Source organism: Simochromis diagramma, unplaced genomic scaffold, assembly GCF_900408965.1.
Source record: "Simochromis diagramma unplaced genomic scaffold, fSimDia1.1 OVJJ01000602.1, whole genome shotgun sequence".
NCBI classification, from domain to species: Eukaryota; Metazoa; Chordata; class Actinopteri; order Cichliformes; family Cichlidae; genus Simochromis; species Simochromis diagramma.
This window is the reverse complement of record NW_024387040.1, coordinates 9,979,921-10,004,295: the sequence shown is the minus strand read 5'-3', so window position 1 is coordinate 10,004,295 and position 24,375 is coordinate 9,979,921. Positions and strand designations below refer to the sequence as shown.

Below are 24,375 nucleotides of genomic sequence, written 5' to 3'. Positions count from 1 at the left end.
TATAGTATCAATTACAAAATCCTACATCATCTTGTTATTGCATACACAAGATGGTCAGAAAACTTACTTTTGCTTTCAGATCAAGGTCCCTGAGACACATCCAAAATTTTTAGAACATTCACCAATGGCATTAACTGAAAATCTTACTGTGTTCTCAGTGAAATTTACCTTTGACTTTGAGGTCTAGGTCACTGAGTTTTAATCCTGTCCAAGGCTTTTAGTAGATACACCTTTGGTATCAACTTGAAGCTCCTATTTCACCTCATTCTCGAGTTACCAAATTCACAAACTCAATGTCCACGCCACCTACCCACACTGCTGAGGGGAAAAGGCATCATGTCCAAGACCTTCAAAAAGCCCAGAGAACTACTGCTCACAACCACTTTTAAAAAATTTAAAGTAACTCTGGCGCTTGGAAGTAAAACAAAGATATGAGGACCGGCTCGAGACTTTTGCACAGCACGGTAGCTGGAAGATTGACAGACCTAAAAGAAAAAACAAAAAAGGAAACCTAACAACCCGACATTACATGATGAAAAAAAGAAAGAAATTCCAATGAGCAAGAAAAAAAGACGACCATCTTTATTTCAATCTTTCAAACCTGTAATAAAATGTGACAAACTCAATTCAAACCCTAACAGGAAGTTTGGCAGATAGTGGTAGGCAACTACAGACCAGAAGGCAAGGCGAGGGCATGGCTCCTTTAGCGCAGCTTCACAGTAAACCACAGATAATAACAATTTTCTTTTAAAAGAGAAAAGGTGTGCTTATATTGAGTCGAATGGGTTACTGAACTAGAACCGAATGGTGAAATTACTGTTATTCCTGCTTTTTAAAGGAGCTCTGAGGCAGCTCTTTGGACAGAGCCGGGCGAGCGCGGCCCCAGCTTCGTCTTTATGCTATAAGCTGCCTACCTGCTGACGTAGACACATGTCAGCAGCATCAACCATGTCCTCTAACTCTTGGCAAAAAACAAGAAAAGAAAAGAACATTAAAGAAAATCTTATATTGAAGAAAATTGATCTTTATTGGAAAAGGTGGACGCCACGTAACTCGCCGTACCAGCTGAGAGTACGAATCTATTTTACAGATATTCAAGTTGTGTTTTCAGATGCTTTGAGGTCTCTGCCTCATTGAACCCTAAATCCAATAAGGTGCACTGTACTGTGGAATTTTCATAAAAATGTTATTACACTGGGTGTAGAGGATTTTGGGAACACTCTGTCTTTTTATGAAATAGATTGGTCTGGTGAATTAAGGAGGAATCCATTATCCCTACTTGATTTCAGCTATTACACACACTTTAGTCACAAGGAGAGGGTATACAGGATCTCTATGCCTTGAGACCAACAAAGAAAAAAAAAAAAAGAACAACAACAACAACTCAGCAGCATAAAGACAATCCTAATGTTCTACATGCTCTGTGTACATCTCAGGGCATTGGGATGTAAACTTCAAATGTCAAATGAATTGAATATAGAAACCTGTGATGGGGGATAGCCTGAAATATGGAAACAGACAGAGCTTGTCTGTCTGAGGAATATGACTTGTTAAGATCCACAGGAGCTACTGATGCATGTTATGGCTTTTGCTAGACAGGTACAACCTGTCTATATAAGGATATTTTTTATTGGTTTTTACCCAGTTGGTCATGTTGGAAGGAAATGGGTTAAAAATGTCCATCTGCCGTGTGTCGGTATCACAGCGAGTGATCCCGGTTATTGTCCCCAGTCTTTCTTAATGACAGCAGATGGCTGACAGAGAAATGCGGTGAAGTGCAGAACTGTCTGGGCACTTTGTAACCCTTTATAAGAAGAAATAGTTTTAGGCAATAACACAGAATTAAAAACAAAAAACAAAAACTGCACATTTCAACGATGGCAGATTTTCCTTGTTGGGCACTTCTTTTTCATTCTACACGCGTCAATAACAATACACAAGCCTACACAATGGATTGAGGGCAAATTTAAAGGCAACATCAATCAGTTTCTACTACTGTAGGATAATATAGAAAATGAGAATTAAAATGAAAAATAGTTCGGTATGCGACAAAAAAAAAAGTGGTTTCAAGACACTGACCTATGAAATCAGGGTGTCACACGTCACATGGAATTAACCACTGGTTGGTTGGTTGGAATCATAATAAATAAGATGGTATGTTTGGTTCACAGCCATCCCTTCTTCATGTGAACAGTGTTTACACTCCATCATTAAAAGAGGCTGTTTGCTTTCAACATAATTCAGTGGCTTCGCCAAGCAGCCGACCTTACACGCAGACAAAGAACTCAAAGATGGAAGAATAGTCTGTGCTAGAGGGGCTCTGAGGGGAAGTGAGATGAAAAACAAAGCACAACAGTAACACATTGATATGTCTTTGAGTTTCATGTCACTGCATTTGACTAGGCCTATGATCCTCTATCCAGCAGGTGCCCCTGTGTTAATCGGTTTTCTTCTCTTCAGGATCCTTCTCTCCAACGTCCTCATCCTCTTCTTCTGGGCCCTCCAGCGCCACAGCACGTTGCCTCTCCTCCTCCTCCTCTTCCTCCTCCTCGTCAGTCAGGCCCTCTCTCTTCTGCGCATCTATGTCATCCGAACCGTCATCAGACTCAGCTGTGCAGATGCCATAGCACATCAGGCTAATTACGCCCAGCGGTAGGCCAAACAGGAAGCAGCCCAGCAGTGGAGAGCTGCGAAACACCGACTAATGTGGGAAAGAAGACAGCGAAAGATGAAAGGAAAATTAAGAACGTGAAGCACGAGGGGTGAGGGAGAGTATAGGGAGACAAATTTGTAAAAGACACTAATACAGTAACTTGAGGAAAACACTGAAATAATCCAGTGAGAAAATACAAAAGAGAAAAATATATAACCTTAATTTTATCTTTCAGCAACCAAACACCACTTTAAACACCATTAACTGCAAATAAAAGATTGATGAATATCTATGAGGGAAGAAAGTTCACAAAATAACTTTTCGCAATAGTGGCATCCTCTTATGGTACCACACTCAAACTCTGTTAGCGCATTAGGATTACCCTTCCTCAACAGCTGTGGTTGCAAATAGAGTCCTGGCCCTATAGAAGTCTATATATAAAAAAAATCTGTCTTGATGTCTGTGAACACTTTCAGTCACCCATTTGTGGTCATGCTGAATAAAAACTAATTTTTTGTAAATTTTGGTTCAAATCTACACGCTCATTGGCGAACGACTTGTCATTAATGGTCTCATCCATCACTGTGCTCTTGATCTATCTGTATGTCTGTCTGTCAGTCAAAACATTTATGTGCAAACAATAATATTATCCAAGAAATCTGATTTTTTCTTCCTTCACTAACTGATCATCGTTCACAGGAATAATTTTGTTTTCCTTTCTATGGGGAAAAAAAAATCTGAAATCCAGCTAGCTTCTCAGCAAGATCCACGCATGACACAGACAAGAAAATGGGGAGTAAAAATTAAAATGAATACATCTGTACACAGTAATCTGAGGTCATTCGCAGAAATAACCAGCTACAGCACTAGCAAATGGTAATAAAAGGAAAGTAAAAGGGATGTCAAGTGAGTATGAGGACTGCTTAAGACAAAACAATCTGCTAACAAGAGGTAAATGTCAGGCTAAATCAATATCCTGCAAAATGTCAATTCGGTCCGATTGTCTGTCTACCACAACTAACAGCTAGTAGGAGTGATGGTTAGTTTAGGAGCTCGGGGCAAAATATAATGAAACTGCCACATGTACTTTGACATGTGCACACATTATCGGAGCCTACAAGGGAGGAAATATGATAAATAAGACCCTAAAGCTCAGTTGTGGTCCAGAGGTCCCACGATGAGTCAGTGCTGCAGTTTCTTAAATTCACACACTGAGACTTGCTTACTTGTAACACAGCCTGTTCAGTCCAGTCCCATAAAAGCATCACATTGCTCTCAACAACCAGTGTTTGTAGTAGTAAAGAGCCTGCCTTTAGCTGCAGAAAGTTAAGCAAATTCAAATCAGATCTGCAGATCAAAACACTTTTTTGCCAAGTTTGTAACTTATTCATGTATTCTATCATTTACACTACATGTTGTGTACGTTTTTAAAAAGCTGGTCATGAAACATTTCCATACACTCACGCAGGGTTTAATGTTTTAGTATTAATTCCACTTCTGTCCTGTAATTTTCAGATGCTTATAGTGTGTTAAACTATTTGTATCGTCTGCTGTGCCGCTTGTTTTGTTTTACACCAAATGACCATATTGGAGAGCGTTGGCCTTCAATCGAACATCCTTCATGTTTCTTTTACTTTCTCATTTTACAAACTCAACTGAGATGAATAAAGAAAAATCAAACATCAAACACGAGCACAGGCCCACCGTTACGCACTAGTCTTTCTGAAGATACTGCCTGCACACACACTGCCCTGCTTATTACGGGCTCACCTCCCACCTCCCTCGGCTTTAGTGCGTGCGAGCACATTAAAGCCGAAATTATGCTTCCATGAATATGAATGTAAATCTCTGCAGACCTGCACAGAGCATGATGCTATAGGTAACTACAGGTCACAAGCTGGCTAATCTCGCTTATGAGACGAAGATGAAACGGAAATGAGCAAAAAGCTGCTGGAGGAACGTGACGCAAACCTCTGTGGACGCTACATTTGTCGAGACTGTGCTTTCCATCCTAATTACAACCTTTTCATTTTAAATTAAACCAGCGTTAGTGACAAATTTGCACATTTATAACAACTACATTTATCCTTGAGGATCACTTAAGAGAAAAATCAAAGTAAACACGCAGAGCCAACAAGTTGCTCTCTGGTAATAATTAAGGCACCCCTCATTTCACATCCATGTTTTCCACTTTGATACAATTTATTTCTAATATTTCTTAAGCACTCCAGTGTAATTAAATCTGGGTTTTTTTTTTCTTTCAGGAACACGTGAAGCACAATTCAGATGATCTTAATGTAGCAAACTGCATCAGAGAGAATCCACCTAAAAGGGCACATTCGGTCCCAACTCCTGCCAGCCACTGAGCTGAGAAGAAGAGAAACACTCACGTTCCCACAGTCGTTGCCACAGGAAGAGGAATGGTAATTGCCGGTGCTCTGTGATGCTGGATGAGGGAAAGGATGGGCATGCTATGCTAACACAGCTGGCTATGACTCATTGGGCTTAATGCGCTTGCTTCTTCATGCTCCTGTCAGACATGAATTTAAATAGGCTCTCTAGGGGCAAGGTGATGGCTGTTGCCTATCTCCTCTATATTATATCATGTCACTGTAAGCAAAACTAGACTGGTGATACTTCCAGCTTGCTAAATTTAGGAAAGCACAAGAGTCTCACATTTCATTTCTCTTACAGATGTAAGTCAGACCCTTGACACAAGATTTTTACTTTTAAGCAGCCAATAGAAGAAGTCAAATAAAGATCCTGCATTGTTGCTTTTTTAGCTCAAAGAAATACAGCTTTTCTTTTGCACTGAAACGTTTACCCATTGCTCATCTGGCTTACTTTATCACTGATTTCATTTAATAACCCGAGAGTCAAGCCTGATCTGACGCACGAAGAATTAAACCTTCAATTAATATCTTGTTAAAAGGCTCTCGTTTGAGCTTTAAGTCAAACCCTTTACTTCAATCTAACATTAAAGCATGCGATTCTCATTTAGACATGCTCCACATGGCTTTAAGGACACTGTTATGGGCGGAGCAGAGTGTTAGTCGTGGTTAAAGTTCAACCATGCCTGCTGAGAGGTATTATTCACAGCTGTATTTACATTCCTATCACACCCTTGGTAAAATAAACACTAGTTCTCCCAAAAGAACCAACTACTTAGAGTAAAAGAAGGAGGAGAAGTTCAACCGCCTGACCCTCTCCTCCCTCAACACTCCACCTCCATCTGCTCTGCTGTTTTTTTTCCCCCCCTCTCCCTACGGACTGTTTACTGCCTGTACTGCATATTCTCAGTTGTACATCCAATCTTGTCCTCTAAATGTTGTTTTTCCTCAAAGAGGAAAAGTGGAGTGCACAGGGGCATTTGTTTGACATTGTTGCAGAGCAGCTTGAACACAGAGCATAATAACCCTAATTTAGCAAACGCAGTCAAGGTGAAGCACATTTTGAAACACAGTAAGAATATTATTCCATAACAGAGGCAATTTGATATTGTGCAGCACGATAATGCTGCGCTTTAATTGTAGAGGTGAAGCCTGGTATCCTTAAACAGGAGAGCGTCCTCTGAGTAGCATGTCGCATAGTAAAATTACCCTGAAGTAATATTAGCTTGAAAACTAGATTGGATAATCATCTGCAATACTCTTATTTGACAAACAGTAAGTGTTGTATGTAATGTGAGAACCCACAGAACATTGTTCCAACTGTATACAAGCCATTAGTTAATAGTTACAATTAGCTGGTGAACACAGAAAAACACACATTTCCCCATGAAGGTGATGGAGACCAAAACAGAACCAAAGCAGTGCAAATATTGAACTTTTGGCCACTGTATGCTTAAGTCAACTTTAATACAAATCTATGATACCGTCTGTCAAAACTGAGAAAATTTGTCAAAAAGTTGTTTAAATCTCAGAAATGTATTGTTATTTATTAAATAAACTGAATTACCATTTTTATACCTAAATTTCAGCCGGCATACAGAGTCCCTCTGAGAGGTCAGCATAATAATGAAGCATAACATTCAACCACTTAAATTAATTTTTAGGAATGCAACTATGCAACGAAATAATAATAATAATAATAATAATAATAATATAGTTTTGGAGCTTGATTCTTCATGAACGGGGCACAAAAATGACATGATTGAATTTTAGTCATATTGTTTCTTCAGTCCTGAGGAACACTTGATGCAGACATCCTGCAGACTGAATTATTTTACGCTCTTTTGTACATATTTATTGCTTTTTGGTGGAAATCTTAGATGATGTTTTGTATTTCATTTCACTTTGAACTTGAGCTACATCCTGCTTAGGCAATATTCTCTGATTGAAATCTCACCAACTTACCATAATGGTGGACCTGGCATCAAAGGCAACACGTTTGATCCTCTGAATGATGCCGTCACCTCCATGTGCCTGCAGGAAGACAGAGTTTAATGGACACAGATAAGCTACTACGTGTAGTCTATCCCAGTTCTATAGGACACGCAGGGTTTCATGCACTCTTCAGCTTGGCAACAACAATTTGATGCAGTTACCTGGAAGCATTCCCTAAACCACAAAACAATCAATAAATCAATAAAAACTTCTCAAACAGCTACACATACTATACACAGACTGAAATATCCAGGTTTCAGTTCTCCAGTCATGTGCTTAGTACATTTCAGACATTTTAAATAATGTTTAATTAACTGCTTCCTTGCACAAAATTATCTAATGTGCCTGACTCTAGTTTGCTCACAGTGCAGCAGTTCTGCTCCATCTGAGCTCATTTATTGGCAAAAAGCACCGGGGCAGCCAATGAGTGATTTGTCCTGATGCTAATTCATCAGGATGGCCAATTAGTGAGCTCCAACTAAGCAGGACTTCTGGAAATGAGCTGAAGGTGGGGTATGAGACAATCTTTGTGGATGCAGCTGCCGAACAGACTAAGCACAAATTGCATGAGAACTACGCAAGGTATCAGACATCCTTTTGCAAAAAGAACACAGAAAGAAGTTGTAGCTTTTTCTTCTTAATTGAAACGAAGCAAAGGAACGAGGACTTAAATATGGCAGCAGTGAGTTTAAAAAAATAAAATAATTATTCCATGAAAACCAGGTGTAGCGATGTGACAGACTGCTAAGGTAACTCTGTTCTTGAGGCTGGTTCATGCTTCACAGGAGGCGAATTCCACAAAAAACACACCCAGTTTTCGTGGTTTTTATACTTCCATTGAAAAAGCATTAAAGATTCACAAAACTTGATCATGCTTGGAGCAAAAAAGCTCCCTACACTCCACAAGAAAATCCTTGAAATCCACTTCTATTCTATGGTAACATTTTTTGTGGGGCAAAAACTTTATTTGGTGCATTTCTACATGAAGGACAAACGGGCCCTGAGACACCACATGGCTGACATTACGAGCCTGACGTGTAGAGGCTGAAACTGTCCGGGGCTTGGCTAAAACTGGACTGCAGGAACATGGTGGTTTCTGTTGCTGTGTATTTGGTGGGAGGGTGGTTTGTTTTGCCAGGCGAAAAATAGCCCAGACCATTCTCGGAAAAAGGAAAAAGACCTTTGGGTGTTTGGCTTATGGTTTCATACATCTGGTGACTTTAGCGTAGAGTAGAGAGAACGATGACATTTATTTTCCAGATTAGTGCGCACACTACAATACAAAGTCATGTAGTAATCTCAGTGTTTGGCTCAGAACATAGAATTATTGCAGATAATCTATTCAAAAGGGAATGCAATATGAAATCTAAACATGCAAAAAGGAGATTGGAAAAATATCTCATCTGATAAAAAATATTTTTCTGAGTGGGGGGACTTAAAATGCAAGGCAACATGCTTGATTAATGAAGATTTGGTGTGATTACAACAGTACAACATAAGGTGAAGGGGAGTGAAGGCTACACCAGGCTGAATACATAAACAGAAAGCAGGAAAGGGAGGCAAGGGAGGGGAAAGGGAAGGATTTGGACCTGTGCAGAACCGTTCAGAACACTGCTGATGAATTGGACCAGCTGCTCCATGCTTTCGATCGGCTCACTGGGCAGGAAGTACTGCTCGTTGGATGTGTTGAGGATGATAACGGAGGGAACTGTCACCTCGCTGAGGAAAAAAACAGGAAACACGGCTTTTAATCTTCTTAACCCCCGCACCTCAGACTGCCATTATCAAAGAGCATCATTAGATGGGAACAAATTGTAGTTTCTTAAAGAATAAATTGCAACACAGAGAATACAATAGTGAGATAAACAAACCCTTTGTACTGTGAGCAACCCAACTTTTCCCATGGGTTTTCTTTCAAACAGAGAATTTTTCTTGCCCAAGGAAAAAGGCGATGCAGTGTGGCCCATTTCAGAGTGGCATTTCTTCCATCTTTTATGCAAAGAGTGTGCAACTCAGGGGTTTTATGGGTCTGCGCCGGTCACAGTTAAAGAGACCTTTACAAACTAAAACTGACAAGTGAAGCCCAGGGAGTCCAGAGGAAGGCAGCTCTGCATCCACACCGAGACACGTACAAAACATATACTAACTACTCCAGTGATCTTACAGGCTTTGTTTTAACAGAAAACACAGAAACAGAGACACACGCTGTACGCTGCCAAGCCGGCTCATTTCGACAAATCAGCAGAGGAATTACAAAACTCAGTGAGATAGGGAATAAGGTCATACAAACAACCGATCCCTCTTCCACATGTCTCGCACAACACCAAAGCCTGGCTTAGATAAGGTATCCTAGTGCTTAGATACACACATGCACACAGGCGCACAAACAGTCCATCACGGCGCTGCCACCTCACATCCCCGCGGTGTTACTCAACCCAGCAACAAATTGCACACACACGCACGCATATCCATCACTGTCCCAATCCACCACCCAGCTGAAATCAGGAGTGCAAACATACACGCCCGTGCGGTAGAGTCATCAGTGCCTCACCACTCTGTCCAGCTGAGTTCTGCAATCTCTCTCTCGCTCACACACACAACCACACACACATTATGAATGGGTATTTCCATCTGACATCCAGCCTACTCCAACAGATGGCACCCATTTAAAATAAATATGGATTAGCCTAGGTGCCTCAGTTAGTGGGACTACTGGGGGTTCGCCACCATAATTAAGGGTCATATATTCTACCATTTGCACACATTCTTCTTCTACTGCAAAAAATGGTTTCTATACAATTAGGGCCAGTGGTTTTGTTGTTGTTTTTCTTTTATGTACCATCCTACAAGATCTGTACAAACTGCTAAAGGAATTAAAGTAATAGTGAGCTCATTTCTAGTCTAGCCAAAATTCACTATTCAAGTAATAACTCGGGATTTGGGGGAATTTGCATATTAGATAGAAAGTTAGACGATAAGATACCATTGCATGTCTTTGGATTCACTATGGAGCTGGAGCTGAGAAACTATTGGTATTCATTAGAACTAAGACAAGAAGCACAGACTACATGTAGGGATGGGTAGATGTGCTCGGTGCTCGGTCTTGCAGCAAGCTATCAAATACGGTGATTTCTCGGCTTTTAAAAAAAGGCTATGCGTCGCCAGGTGTTTCATCAGATTCGAGGTGTTACCTCCTTTGCACAGTATCACCTTAAAGCACTTGTTGCAGGCTGCTGAGTTTCCATCTTTTGCTGTGAAGTACAGCCAGACATTTGACCGCTTCGCCTTGGGCATTTTTAATCTGTAGCTCTGCTCTAAAAGAGCATACGTACCTGGGCCCGCCTACTATCCTTGGAAAGGTAAAATGATTGGCTAGAATCCAAAGTGTATGACATCTCAGGAAAAAAAGCACCGAAATAAAGCACCGAAATGTGCGCTGCTTTTCGGTCTGGTTACTACCGTTTATGTCAGAACCGGTGCCATAATGACACTGGATACCGGTACCCATCCCTAGCTACATGAGAGTCCCATCTTGAAGACTTGAGCCAAGTTTTTTGTTCGTCAGTGTATTGGAGCCACCCTACAGGCAGTCTGCTAACAACCAAAGCAATCACAAGGAGGTTTTTGGTACCTCTTTACGACTGCCAGCAACTATTCGTCATTCCTCCTTTCTCTGGAGGCTGGTCAGTGCTGGGGGGTGACTGACCAGTCTCGATGCCTGCCTGATTAAAGCTTTAGCAATCAATTAAACAATGACTTCTACCTCCAACCTCCAGCAACCACTAACCAACACAGTTGTCTAATACTGATTTATCAGAAGATGTTCTTTATATTCTGAACAGGGTTGTTGTTCATTAAAAATTCAACAAATGAATTTTAACAAACTAGTTATTAATTTACTGTGAAGACACCAAAGACTTCACAACTGTCTGCTCAGCTTTGGCATGTACTCGCCTACATGTGGTGCAGCTCAAGCTGCTCTGCTGGGCACAATGTGATTACACAATTTCTAAATTATGCAATTTTCGGCATGTCTTATGCTTTCCCATTGACCCTTTGTGCACATTGGACAACATATATATTAATACATTTTTGAAATATTGACTTTAATGCACTAATGTTTGTTGGTGTTAAAAAATGAAAATAGAAGTGAACAAATTGTGCACAAATTATGTGCAGTTTACACATTTGAGGGCTTTATGTTATTTTATTTAGTTTTTTTTAAACAGGACTAATTAGCAACAGTTCATCAGTTCATTTTTCTCAAAGTTTCCTTTTCGCTTTGTTACCAGAAGCATTTTCTGAGCATTAATTATTGTAAGAAGGCCTAATTACTAATCCCAGCTGTAAACTATGATAATCATTATCACAGTATGTCCAGAATATACATTTAGGATGTGTGCCAACATAAAATCTGGATAAATATCAATTTAAAGTTATCAGAAAATTATGTTTGCTGACATCAGGAGGTCGTTCATTTGGATGTCCAACTGGAGAAATGCCTTTCGTAATCATTCCCATTCCGATTACAAGTCTTCCCTCGATATTGCCAGTTTTCAGTCAGCTCACATCTTTTCACGTTTTTCACAGCCTACAATGCATCCCATATAAGGGGTTAGAGATAATCCTACATTTAAACAGAAACAAAGACGACCTCAGACTTTGAGTGGTTCTCATCTGGTATGTGTGTATTCCTGAGTGTGTTTGTGTGCCTCTGGTGAAAGCAGAAGCAGCCTTACGCCAGACAGACTGCTGCCAGAACACAGTAATCGCTGTGATGACAGAAAGAGGAATAAAAAGCCATCAGATTTATTTCCATGGCCCTCCTAAGGGAAAGGATTAGTGGACATTGACAGGCCAGGATTTTATTCCTCAAAGGAGGGCAATTAATCCTGCGCTACAGCAGCTAAATTCAGGCCCCTAAAACCCAGGAAAAATACATATTGTATGTGCTCATACAAAATTAGGAAGGCTAATCACCTCTTTTATCCTTAAATATAAACACCGCCTATTTTCAACTGTGCACCAGAAGCCTGCTGGTTCAATGTAGTTATATTTCAAGCCATAACTTCTACTGTACTCAGTGACACACTGACTAAATTACACAGGACTTGGGACACCATGTCTGCTATAATCTTGCTCATACAAACAATAACATGCTCAAATTAAAATAACATCCTGTCGCGGTCGTTTTACGCATGCAGACTCTCACACAAAATTATACAGACACACATAATTAGATGCTGTACGTTAGTAGACACAAAACAGACATGCCGACTGCGACGGCCATGCTGGTCGTAGTGGGGTTCTGCCTAATTAAAAAGGAAGGGATGTCAGTTTCAAGGCCTCCCTAAGCATGACACCCTAACAGCCAGCCTCAGCTTGGGCACAAAGCTGCTGCAGCAAAGGGTCTAACTGCATCATTAGCGTTGCTCTTTGGCAAGCTATTAGAAAAATACATGACCGCTATAGATTTAATCCACGCACAGCCCGCTATCCCTAAACTCCTCACATATTCATCTCAATAGGCTGCCCTTTCACAACCAGATTTGCATGAGCTTGTGGATCTTGGTGCTTTTCCTGGGTGTATGCTGGATGTTGAGGGGGGAAAAGGGGGGTTTAAAGTTTCCAAGAGCACTAAAAAAGAAATGACAGTCTGTGTAATTGACTTCTCCACAAGAGAGCATCTTTAATGGCAGAGGCTGGCATTACAAGTCAGTGCAGACCTGGATAAGTAGCTGACAGAAGGTAACATGAGGCTGAGAACGAGGAGGATGACACGAGAAGAGAGAGGGAGGCTGAATGTGAGACACTTACCCCATAATGAGGCTGTTAATGTAGTCATTCCCGTCCATGTGGCCAAACTGGAAGTCTCTGGAGATGCAAGAGAAATCAGTGGCATGAGAAAGCGAAACATTGCATCCAAAAAAAGCTGAGTGAAATGAACTCTTTTTCCTGTCTCGGTGGACTGCATGACACTAGCACAAACTGGGACACAAACTTCAACGCACAATAGTATACAGCTATGAAAACTTGGTGAATGAAATTACATGTTCTTGCTATTGGAAACTGGAGAACGCTTTAACAGAGGAGGGGGGAGGAATATCCCCAAAGCTCCATTCTGTGCCATCTCCTGTTTCTCCTCATCTTTTCTAGCACAGAAAAGACTCAGGTGATTTATCTAAACGATAAGGTAGGAGGAGGAATTCAATTTGTATCTCATTGTGCTGCACAATGTCTGAGCAAAGTGTATTGTGGGCAGACTAGGAAAGGGGGTTGCACAAGTCCAGGAAAACTAGGAACTTTCTCTGAATGACTGATTGTGGAGGCCTCTAGATATATATTATATTCATTCTGAATCACAGCAACATCTAGGGCATTGGTCCCCTGGGTGCTAAACAATACTGCTTGTGCTTGACATGATTATGAAGAAACTGAACTGTATAATATAGCCACTGGATGCAATATAAAAATCAGTCTGGGTTACTGATAATCTTGCTGACAATAGTGGGCCTGACTGGGAATAAAGCTCATCAAAAATTCAGCTTATAACTTCAATGCTATAAGACACAGATCAGGCACTGTTGGAAACGATCCAGATCTCAAAGACTGGCAAAACAACCACTGAGATACGAGACTGAGGCACAGAAAATATTAAATTAAATTCCATTCCAGTTTTACTTTGCTATTATTAGTACTTTTCAGATCCGATAAATTAAACATTTACAAGTCTCTTCACCATGTATGTATATCTTTCCACTGACTCTCCTGGCTGGAGGAATCATGGAGCACACTGGCCAAAATAGTGAGTAACCTACCGAGAACCTTGTATATGTGAGAGTAGAACAAACTGAAGGTAAGTGTGTCCAAACTGTTTGCGTTTTTATAAAATATTCCCTTTGTGGCAAGGTTTTCTAATAAACTTTTTTTTAAATCCTGGTTGTCTATATTGACTTTATCTGCAGTTCTCACTGAGTATTTTCAAAAGCCAGAGCACAACCAAAAAAAAAGAAATTCCAAGTAGGGTGGGCGTATTTTTTCACCCATCTAAACTCATCATTCTGACCATCATTATACTTAGAGCCAAATCCCAGAGGGTGTTTTTATGCTAGGTAATGAGTAATCATAAAATAATCTTGTGGCCCCGTCATCTCATGGCACACAGTTCTTAGAAATGCTTTAAAAACAAAATGTTTCTGTGGGCTGAAATTAAAAGATGGGACAAGCAGTCAGGGTTAAAAAACAAAAAACAAACAACAGTGAATTCATTCTGGATCAGAAGCTCCACCCACCTTCAAAGTGTTCTGCTTGTTTGAGCAGCCAATCAGAAGACAGCTGGCTTTAAAGGAAAGGGGGAAGGGAGCTCAAACAGCTTGTTGCAGAGAGTGGATGAACTGAGGTGCTGCACCAACACCCAGTGCAAGGTCAACAAGGATTATTTTCAACTGTTACCATGAAGCGTATGTGCAAGTTCAAGAAGGAAGATCTGTAATCACTCAGCCGCCTGCTTTCCCGGGTACTCGGCTGCTAGTCTATTCCTTTACATCACTTCCACTTTCTCACGCTGTCAAACTTAATGCTGACATCATCGAGGCTGTCCAATCATCTTCTTGCCTGCATTTTGCGTACTTTAAATCTTTGTGCTTTTATGTCTTTCTGCCTTTTGTACAACCCACCTCCTCCCCATCTCCACCTTACCCTGCACCATCTTCATCTTCACCACCACCAGCTTCTAGACTTCAAGGGGTCCTTCATTCCTATCATAGTCTAATTGCCAAACAGTCTGACTGAATTCTGTATCTCAATAAAATCATGTTAATTTCTTCCAACTGATTCCTACTTATTGAACAGAATAGTTCGCCTAACAAGCAAAAGACCCCATTTCGATTGAGAAAAGAGACACAAATCCCTTGGAGGTTTTGTCAGGAAGGACATCCCGCATAAAAATGTGCCAAATCAAACATGCAGTGCTGCCCGCTGTGGCGACCCCTTAAGAATAAGGGAGCAGCTGAAAGAAGCCACACAAATCAACTCTTGTAGAATGAAATAATAAAAATACAGGCTGCAAATGAGCATAACAGGGTCACTTTTAATACATTCTTATTATGTGATTATACTAAATGTGTATGAGTAAATGTGTTCATCTGTCATTACATTCTCAGTTCAGATGAGGGTTTAAGAGGTAGGATGAACTGCTGTTTACTATGGTCTTTTTTGAAGACCTTTTTTTAAAAATTCATAATACTTGCATTAATTTAATTTTGCCTATTTACACCAACTATTCATAAGTACTAACCTGGATGTGTTTCTGCTCTCCTAGTGAATTAAAGATCAATGCTTACTTCCGAAAAAAAAAAAAAAAAAAAAAAAAAAGGAGCGCACAGAGTCGTTTTTGGATAAAAATCTCCAGTTGAGGCAGACTTTGTGACATTGCTTGTCATCTTGTCATGAGTGCTGTAAAATATAAAGGCATACACAATGACTGGTGTAGAGTGACAACCCAGCCTACACGCACATCAAAGTGACAAAAATCAAACTCCGCCACACAAACGTGGGCACGAGTCCTCCACTGCCCCACACCAACATTTCTGCAAATGCTACAAACTGAAGGTGAGCTAATACTACATCAAACGGCATCAACTCATTCAAATGTCAGTCACCCCCTATGCTCTGTTGACTCTGTATGCTGGCTCCACCCACTAACAGGGGCAACACTCGGCAGCTTGTAATTACAAGTACCGTTTAGGTGTGTCTGAACGCCGCAGGCAGCTCTGATCTCAGTAGGGATCTCAGACTCTGAAGCCTTCAAAAACAGCGCTGAGTAGTGTGGCAGACAGTAGTATAACAGATGATAGGGATCTGTGTAATTCAATCAGTCTTAATGGGCATGCCTGCAGAGTGAGAAGCACTTTTATCATTACGGTTTGAGACACACCTCTTCATTCAAAAGCAGAAATGTAGCTGATGAAGCAACGCGGTCAATGACAGGACACAGTGAGGAACTAAAGCACTCCATCATTATGCAAATGTAATGGACTTTTTTTTTTTAATTAATCTTTTGTGGTAATCCACCTGGTGACTAACTCCCTGCTGACAGTGATCAGAAATGAGGGTCACATAAAGAACAGCAACCTTTGAGCTCATTTTACCTGAAGCCACTTCAGCAAAAACCCCCGTTTGCTTCCACCTGGGTGCTGTAGGGGAAGGATGACCTGCCAACTATAGCGCACTTGAGCAAAAATAACAATAGTGGCAGTGTGAAATTATGCATTCAAGTGTTTTTTTTATCCTTTCATTTGCCTTGTTACGCTGGCTCCTCTCCTATAAAAGAACAGGTCGAGCAGCGCAGCGCGTAACATAAATACCCCATCTCCAGTTGTTATCGCACAATTGGAGCCAGAGAAAACAGAAAATTATGCATTAATACAAGCCGAGTTGTGTTTCTGAGTGACAGCTGAAAAGAACACCTATATTTGGAATCTGACATTTTGCATAATTACGTTCCTACTGAACCTCAACAAAAACAGACGTGCCCTGACAAAGGTATAACTTGCTTGTGAGTAGACAGGCAGCGTTCCCCAGTGAGCGCAACATCCTAGAATAAATGTATAAATTGGATCTCCGTCTTTGACCTCATCATTTACCCGTGCCTTACCTGTTAAAGTGTTCCCGGTATTCCTTTGCCACCCTCTGCATCAAGGTCTTTAATCTAAAAGCAAATTGGAAGACAGAGAAATACCACACGAGTTGGAGTCTAACCTTTTTTTAGCTGTTGGCTGCAATTTGTGGGCAGATGCAAACAATAATGGTCTTATCTGTATTTGAAAGCCATGCACTTAAGCTCAATTATTGTGGTGAGAGTGGGAGTAATTTATAAGAGTCATGCTTTTTAATTTCAGTGTTCTTTTGTACCTGCCACTCTCCTCTGTGGGGTCCTTCTCATCGATGATTGCAATTGCCACCAGTTTGCCTGAGGTGGAAGACAAGGATTACAAATCACAGTCAGACACACAAAAAGGACGGTGAAAAGACAATGGTGGGAGGGTAAGAGGTTCCGGAGGAGATCTATCACCTCTCAATAGGGGAAGAAGAAAGGAAGGGACACGGCGAGCACTTTGCTCATTCATCACTCAAACATTAAGCTAGCTTAGGCTTTCTGCTCGGCAGAATAGGAAACAAGTGGTCACTTTGTGGTGGGAGAGCTATTTCAGTGCCATTCAAAACCCAAACCCACAACAAATAGATCTGCTTAAAAAGCACAACAAAAAACTGTTACACAACTTTAAAGGTTTGTTACTCGGCCTGATATGCTTTGATGCTACACGTCCCTTGCTGCTTGGGTGAGAGTGCCAGCCTGCCCCCTGGTGGTCACTTACGTTGATTAGATGCCAAGAATGAGGTTAAATAAAGAAAGTGTCCAGCTTTGGATCAGGAGAAGGAATAATATTTAACATGTATATTCAGTGAAATTATACTGTATATCTAAATAGCTTTGATTGCGGATTTTCTGTAACTGCTGGTGGAAACAGAAAATCTGAGAGGAAAAAATGTTAATTTATGGTTCAGTTGGTGTTTTTATTCTTCATGGGAATACAACCTGTGGAAATGTGTATAATTAACTCTGTGCTGTGTTTGAGCATGAGCACAGCAGCATCATTCATCTGTGTATTTCCAGGAAGATTAGATGGATTCTGCACAACTCAAGTTGGAAAAGGACAAATTAAGTTTTACAATAAAATTGCACTACCATGCGAGTATTATTTAGACATTTATGGAGTATTTTTAACAATGTAGCCAATTTAATAATAATTTACTATGGCAAATAAAGCCACTCAAGTGCAGCAGTGTTCAAAACCTGACCTACTCATAATTGATCCAGAATGCATTAAATAGATCTAATATTAATAAACGTATTAGTGAAAACTTACAACCGGCACGCCCATCGAACATTATATTTACCGTGTTTGCACTGTGTCGTTATTTATTCAACCACTTTTTGAAACCACTGATGTTTCTCAGCCTGCTACCCTCTGGCATCAAAGCCCCTCGTTCTGTGAATTTAGTTGTAATTTTTGACCCACAGATGAAATGAAGAACCACTGGTGTTATTTTCTACAGCTTCGACATCCAATACTTCCAAGCTCTGTGATCATAGGGTTGTTATTATATCTTTTAAACAATCTCCAAGCAAAAAGATCAAAGCATAGAAAAGATATTTTTCATGGCTTACATGTAGACAGCATTTCTGAATCCCTTACTGCTCAAGTCTCAAGTCCTTTAAATTCCAAGATTTTGTAATAATAGCTTTAAAAAAAAGAATTCACATATTCTAAAATGTCGTATTACATTTCTATCAGGTTTCTATTCATGTTTGACCTGCAGAAGTTGTTTATTCACTAGTTCACTGCCTCAATCCAATAACGTGTGAAGCAAGTTGGATTCTAATGGGTTAAATTAGAAAATCTGCAAATTAACCGCGCTATGAAAGCGCTTGCTTACTATTTATCTTCTATCCCCAAAGAAAAACCTTCAATGTTTCTTTACACCGCAAAGAAATCCAAACTGCTGCCTTTTAATTTTAAAATCCATGTGTTGCATGTTTTTTTGCTTTCAGTATGCTACCAATATATTTCTCATGTGCTCTAAATCTTAGCCCATAAATTACAGTTTCAAACTTTTCAATGGTTTGGTCACACTGGGGCTGTCGCGGGTACCAAGTTCTGTGTCAGTGTGACTTACGATGTGTTGGAGCAGGGATTTTACAGCATGAAATGTCACTCCTACAGCTCCGCTGAGCCCAAGAGCGTGAAATCTGATGCTTTGTTGAAAAGGCTTCAAAGACAAGGCTGGCAAATTCACAGATACACATCAAACTTAACAATGTAGCCTTTAATCAGTTACAGTGTTTATCCAATTAAGATGCTATGGAGACCGTGTTATATGCAGAACTGTTAAAACTAACTGGAAAGTCTGCTATATGGATGGGCCAGAAACTAAAACTGCACACAGTAACACATTTAAGCAACATTCAACTGTTGAGCATCACTGATCTCAGCAACATCAGCATAAAGGAGGAAAACACTGTATCTAATATTAGAAAGCACAGCTTTCTCTGCACAGACCATCAATTTACTGCCGTTTAAGAGGCAGTTTGTATTTCACTCTTGAGCTTAAATTTCCTTTTAGAGGAGAAGTGTATGTACATTTAAACAAGCAGAACATGGGCTATATCTGGAGGGAAGGGATACTCTTTGCTACCTTAGCCCTGGATATTTTTACTGGATTTTTTAAAAACAGCAGCTCTATGTTGTTTGATTCTTAAATATAAAGTTGTTAAGTGGAAGACATGTTTAGAGATTCTAAAATATTGAGGGGTTTTACAATGTAATAAAATGAGGCAGGCAGTCTGAGCAAAGCCATGTATAAAGTGCTGATGCAGTTCAAATGATATAAGCTGGTATTCAATCTGTAATCACTTTGGTTCCACAGTCATAAAGATTAAAAAGGACACACACATAAAAAAACACATTAAAAGTGCCACATCTTAGGCTCACAATTAACAAAATACAGCCCTTTAAAAAAACAGTCATTCTGCAGAAAATTGATCTGTATCTATTCTGATAATAAAGCAAAGACATAAAATGTCCCAGTGCTGGGTTTTTAAAAGTGATCATTGGCTGCATGTCTTGTTTTCCATGAAAGGAAACTGAATATTTTGAGGTTTTCGGTTCAATCTTCTATTTCTCAGTGACATTTCAGCAATTAATCTACTAACCAAAAAAACAAATGAAACTAGACCCAGAAACTCACGATTCCATACATTTTGAAGCAGGATATTACAGTACTGTGCAAAAGTCTTGAGCCACCTATCATTTTTGTAAACTTTGCTTCTAAGGAGCCAGACTTTCTCCAAATCAGTTTTAAAGTCCTCTCATGCAATAGTTCTTCAGGTTTTCTGATTATTATTGTTACGTCCCTCTGCAGCCTCTAATCTGCTCAGTGTGTTCAGCTGGTGCTAATTGGCCACACCTAATCAGGTGTGGATAAAAGCATACCTGAGGCAAGCTTCCCAGGGAGCTCACTAGTCTTTGCCTTGGTGGCACCAGCCATTTTAGCCAACCTGATAGTCCATTTTAAGATAAAACCTCTTTTCACCTACACTCTGGTATTAGTCTCCTTTTTTATGTTGCGGCTTTTGAGCCGGGTCGTAACAATTATTCAGAGGAATGATTTTGTTTGTTAAGCTCAAAGCCCTAACATATAAATAATTCAGGCATAAAAAGGCCACCTAACTCAAGGGTCTACATATGACAGTTAACTTGGCAGGGAATTTTAACTGTATTTTCATTATCTTCACAGGTTTCAATAGATCACTGCATCTATTTCTCATTTTCTTAGCAAAATCTAAAGAAATTAGGGGTGGCTCAAGCCTTTTGGACAGTATTCTATTATAAACCCTAACTAAAGTAAAAACAATGTGCAAAGGAAAATGAAATTCAGGAATAAATACGTTATATATTGAAAAAGAGCATACGCCACCTGTTTCCCCCAGCTCATACAACGTAAAGCCATCAATCTGAAGGTATCCTTGGAAGCGCTCCTTGTTCACCCACAATGATAAGCTACTGTCCTCGTACTCTGCAACACAGACAGGTAAAATCTTTCAGAAACAGAAGCACAGAGCTAATCAACATTCAGCCCACAGACTGCCTATAATAAAAAGGGAAAGCAGAAGAGTATATTGATGGCTGGAATGTAAGAAGATCAGTGTTTGCCACCTGTATGCATTCTTGGGGAACAAAGAGCAAGACAGAAGCTGAGCAGTCACAGCCATAGGTCAGATAAACAATGACCAGAAACTGTTTTGACAGCCAGCTGCCTCTGGCTTAACAGTCAGGCAGGGTATTCAAGATCTGAAGCAGCACAATGATCTATGACTCAAAGCGAACAGATTGGCAATCGATGGAGATGTAAACAATCAAACGCAACAGATGGCCAAGTCATAAATCAAATAACAGTTTGTTTAGCCTTGACTGTTCAGTCACATTTCCAGATTAATTACTATTTATCAAATAGATGGCTGTCAAGAACATTAAGAGAAAAATACTGTAATTTTCATTCACAATTGATGCCTTTTCCCCCAAAATGCTGGCTAACCTGACCTAATTTTCACAGCTAAGGAAAGAAAAACATCACATTTGGTTTGTAAATGATTCTGCAACCATACATTTATTTTTAACACATCTGGAGCAAATGTATAATTCAACAGATGCAACAAGAGAAGAAAAAAAAAATCCTATCAAATGCACCATATAAATAAAAAAATAAACAAAGACAGAAAAATAAAAAATTACTTCCTGAATGCGAGCCACATGTTGTTGTTCCTCTAACATCTGGAGGCAACACGCAAACAGGAAGCAGAGAATGTCCCTGGAGGGTATAAATAGGGTGTAACGAAGCTGCTTAAACAACACCGTTTTCTCCAGCTGAGAGGCTACAGGACGCTCATAATTGATGTCAAATGTAGCCGGGACCTTATTATGACACGTTAATAAGTTACCGTGACCTTTCGCTACCATCATAGTAATTACAAGAACACTGATGACTTTTAACATGATTCTCATCCTGCAGGGCTCCAAGTGAGCTGGAAGCATAATACTAAACATGACAAGCTAAAACCTGGAACACACTTTTAAACCCCCCCAAGGTCGTAGCTTACAGTAGTATTAGAAACTATTCCTCAGTGATTATACTGTGCAAAGGGAGCGGAGCCTTGCTGTTAAGACTGCTGAGTCAGTGGATAGGGCAGACATTCCAGAGAGTTCTTTCCACAGATGTTCTGGCTTTACAGACAGCATGCAGCTTCCCAACTTTACCCCAGAAGCAAAAGAAAGCTCGGAGGCCCCATACTGGGGTTGTACAGCCTGATCCACCTCTACACCGACTGAACCTGCTTCACCTTGAAACAAATTAGAGCTGCTTTCTTCCCGGGCGCCACCCTCACAATCTCCATACTGCCCTACAGGAGCCCTTCAGCCCAGAGTTCACACAGTGGGAGGTGAGAGAGAAAGATGAGGGGGAATATAAACAGACAGTGGGTGGAGTGAGGATGATCCAGTGTTAGAGTTTGGAGCAGAGGGAGGAGGCAGCTCTGACACATTTCAAGGATGAAGGTTAATGGCACAGAAGACCTCCAAGACAATGCAAAAAGTGTAGAAACAGAACCACAGGGGGAAACGCATAGAGAGGGGAGGAAGCTGCTTCATAAAGATAACTCAGACAGCGTACGATCCAGGAGACTGACGTGTTGAAATGTGACACAAAGCTCGGTGTAATGATGGGTAATTTGCTATTATAAAAAAGAACACATAAGGTTTAACAAAGAAGATGCTTTGGCTCAACTGCTAAAAGGAAATAGGAATACAACAACAAATAAAAAGAGTGTGATATAAAAATATTTTATGTATTGCTCAGTTATAGGATCGGGTAAAGATAAAGAAAAAAAATGATGCTGTCAGTAGCTAGCAGCTCATATTCATGTAAGGTAATGCTTGAGCAATCAAATCAAACAAAGCTATATCGGTTATAGTTAGTTATATTATTTATAGTGAAGAAGAAGCCACTGTTGGTGACAAATGCCACATAAATAAAAAAATATAGAAAAGTGGACAAGAGCCATGTAGTAAGTAGACTTACTACTAAAGTAAATTCACTGAAGTACTTCACTGTATTCCTACTTTAATTACTTCACTGTAATTTGCATGCAACTGCAGAATGTGGAACCCCGACTTACGAATACCCCATTTAACGAAAAATTCAAGTTATGTAGGCACTTAATGGCAATATTTCTGCCCGTGTTACGGCAACATGCCCGCATAGCGAAATCCGCTGGCTCTGATTGGCTGAGCCCAGAATGCCTACAATGCCCACAATGCCTTCCGGATCATGTGACAACCCCCTTGGCTTTCGTACTTGCGCTTCGCTATTTCACTTAAACGGTGTATTGTTGTTGCAGAGTTAGCAATTAGCCAATAGCCTATAGGTCACTCAAAAGGCGCGATGGGTGCTTCGACTTAAGAAAATTTTCGACTTACGAAAGACCCTTGGGAACGAATTAATTTCGTAAGTCGGGGTTCCACTCTACATTATGTACTTATAGCTCAGCAATAAATTAGTAATTAAAAATTACACCATCAGCTGGAACAATAATTTGATCATTTTGACCTAATAATTTGGCAATAATTAAACATTTGACTTATGTTAATCATGTCTAAATACTTTTGTCCACTTTCCAAAAACAATTATCCAAAATAAGATCGTGAAATCCACGGTCACAATTTACATGCAGCATCTCTGACTTTTTTGCACTTCATACCCCATCTCCCACCCACCACTCCTCTGTCCAAACAAAGTAAAAACAACAACCAGTTTCCATCAATGTCATTCACGCTGACCTTGCCAACACTGCAGATTGCAATAACCAGTGAAATGAAGGCTGACCGTGTGCGCTGTACCAAAATGTCATCATTTAGTTATCACCTGTTTAAGTGTGATCTTTTCTGTCATCACATTCACAAACTGTTAATCATCCTGTCATTTACATGATCCCAATAAACATATGCAAACACATTCAGCCTCACAGCTGGCAGCATTATGAATGTTTCCATACAAGGAGTGGAAAGGCCAAACCATTAACCACTGAGTCAGATTAACAGGAAGCCTTATGTGGAGCTCTGAGCATTAGGAGGACTCAAAGACCCAAAACTGTGTCTGAAGACTGTTGGCAAGTGAAACAGTTACAAATGCCGTACTGTGCATGCTGACATATATGCTAATTATATTTTTCTGCTTTCTTACATGTTGCCCAGTAGCTTTCAATGCAGCTACACAATGATCAAAACCACTTGGCCTTTGAAGCACAATAGCAGAGCAGACCTGTATAACTGTATGAAACAGAGGATTTGGATAATTAAATATGTATGAGCTTCTGTGTTCTACTATATCTTAACAGTGCTCTTCAAAAGGGATGCCGCTATTTGTGATGCGCACTAAAGCAATCAAAGCTAAACAATAACATGTCAAATATCATTTTACACAAAGCGAGAGCTTGTGTTTGGACAGTGTGGTTGTGCTCAGTGGGACCCGTTCTTTAAAAACAAGAGTGCACAGCAAGAACAGCAAGTGTGCAGTGAATTTCTAATGAGTACTTTGAATCTGCGTATTCGGAAAATACATATGAAAGCAAATAGTTGGCGGGGGGGCATGATCAAAGTCGTTAGAATATCTTGGCAGCTGTCGGCCTCTAAAGCTAGAAGATAAACAACAATGCAGCAAAAA

At 40.1% G+C, this 24,375-nt stretch overlaps 1 protein-coding gene across 1 annotated transcript in view; it reads right to left on the bottom strand.

The window, feature by feature from the left end:
- Window positions 1–556: 556 nt before the first annotated feature.
- The window catches only part of tmx3b (thioredoxin related transmembrane protein 3b), a 34,182-nt gene continuing 10,363 nt past the window's right edge, over window positions 557–24,375 (bottom strand). The window contains exons 10-16 of the mRNA XM_040044008.1: window positions 20,578–20,676; window positions 16,951–17,008; window positions 16,694–16,747; window positions 12,856–12,912; window positions 8,628–8,757; window positions 7,009–7,077; window positions 557–2,701 (exon numbers count right to left, since the gene is read on the bottom strand). Of these exons, the coding sequence (XP_039899942.1) occupies window positions 2,438–2,701; window positions 7,009–7,077; window positions 8,628–8,757; window positions 12,856–12,912; window positions 16,694–16,747; window positions 16,951–17,008; window positions 20,578–20,676 (731 nt within the window). The 3' untranslated portion in view covers window positions 557–2,437. The remainder of the gene's footprint in view (window positions 2,702–7,008; window positions 7,078–8,627; window positions 8,758–12,855; window positions 12,913–16,693; window positions 16,748–16,950; window positions 17,009–20,577; window positions 20,677–24,375) is intronic.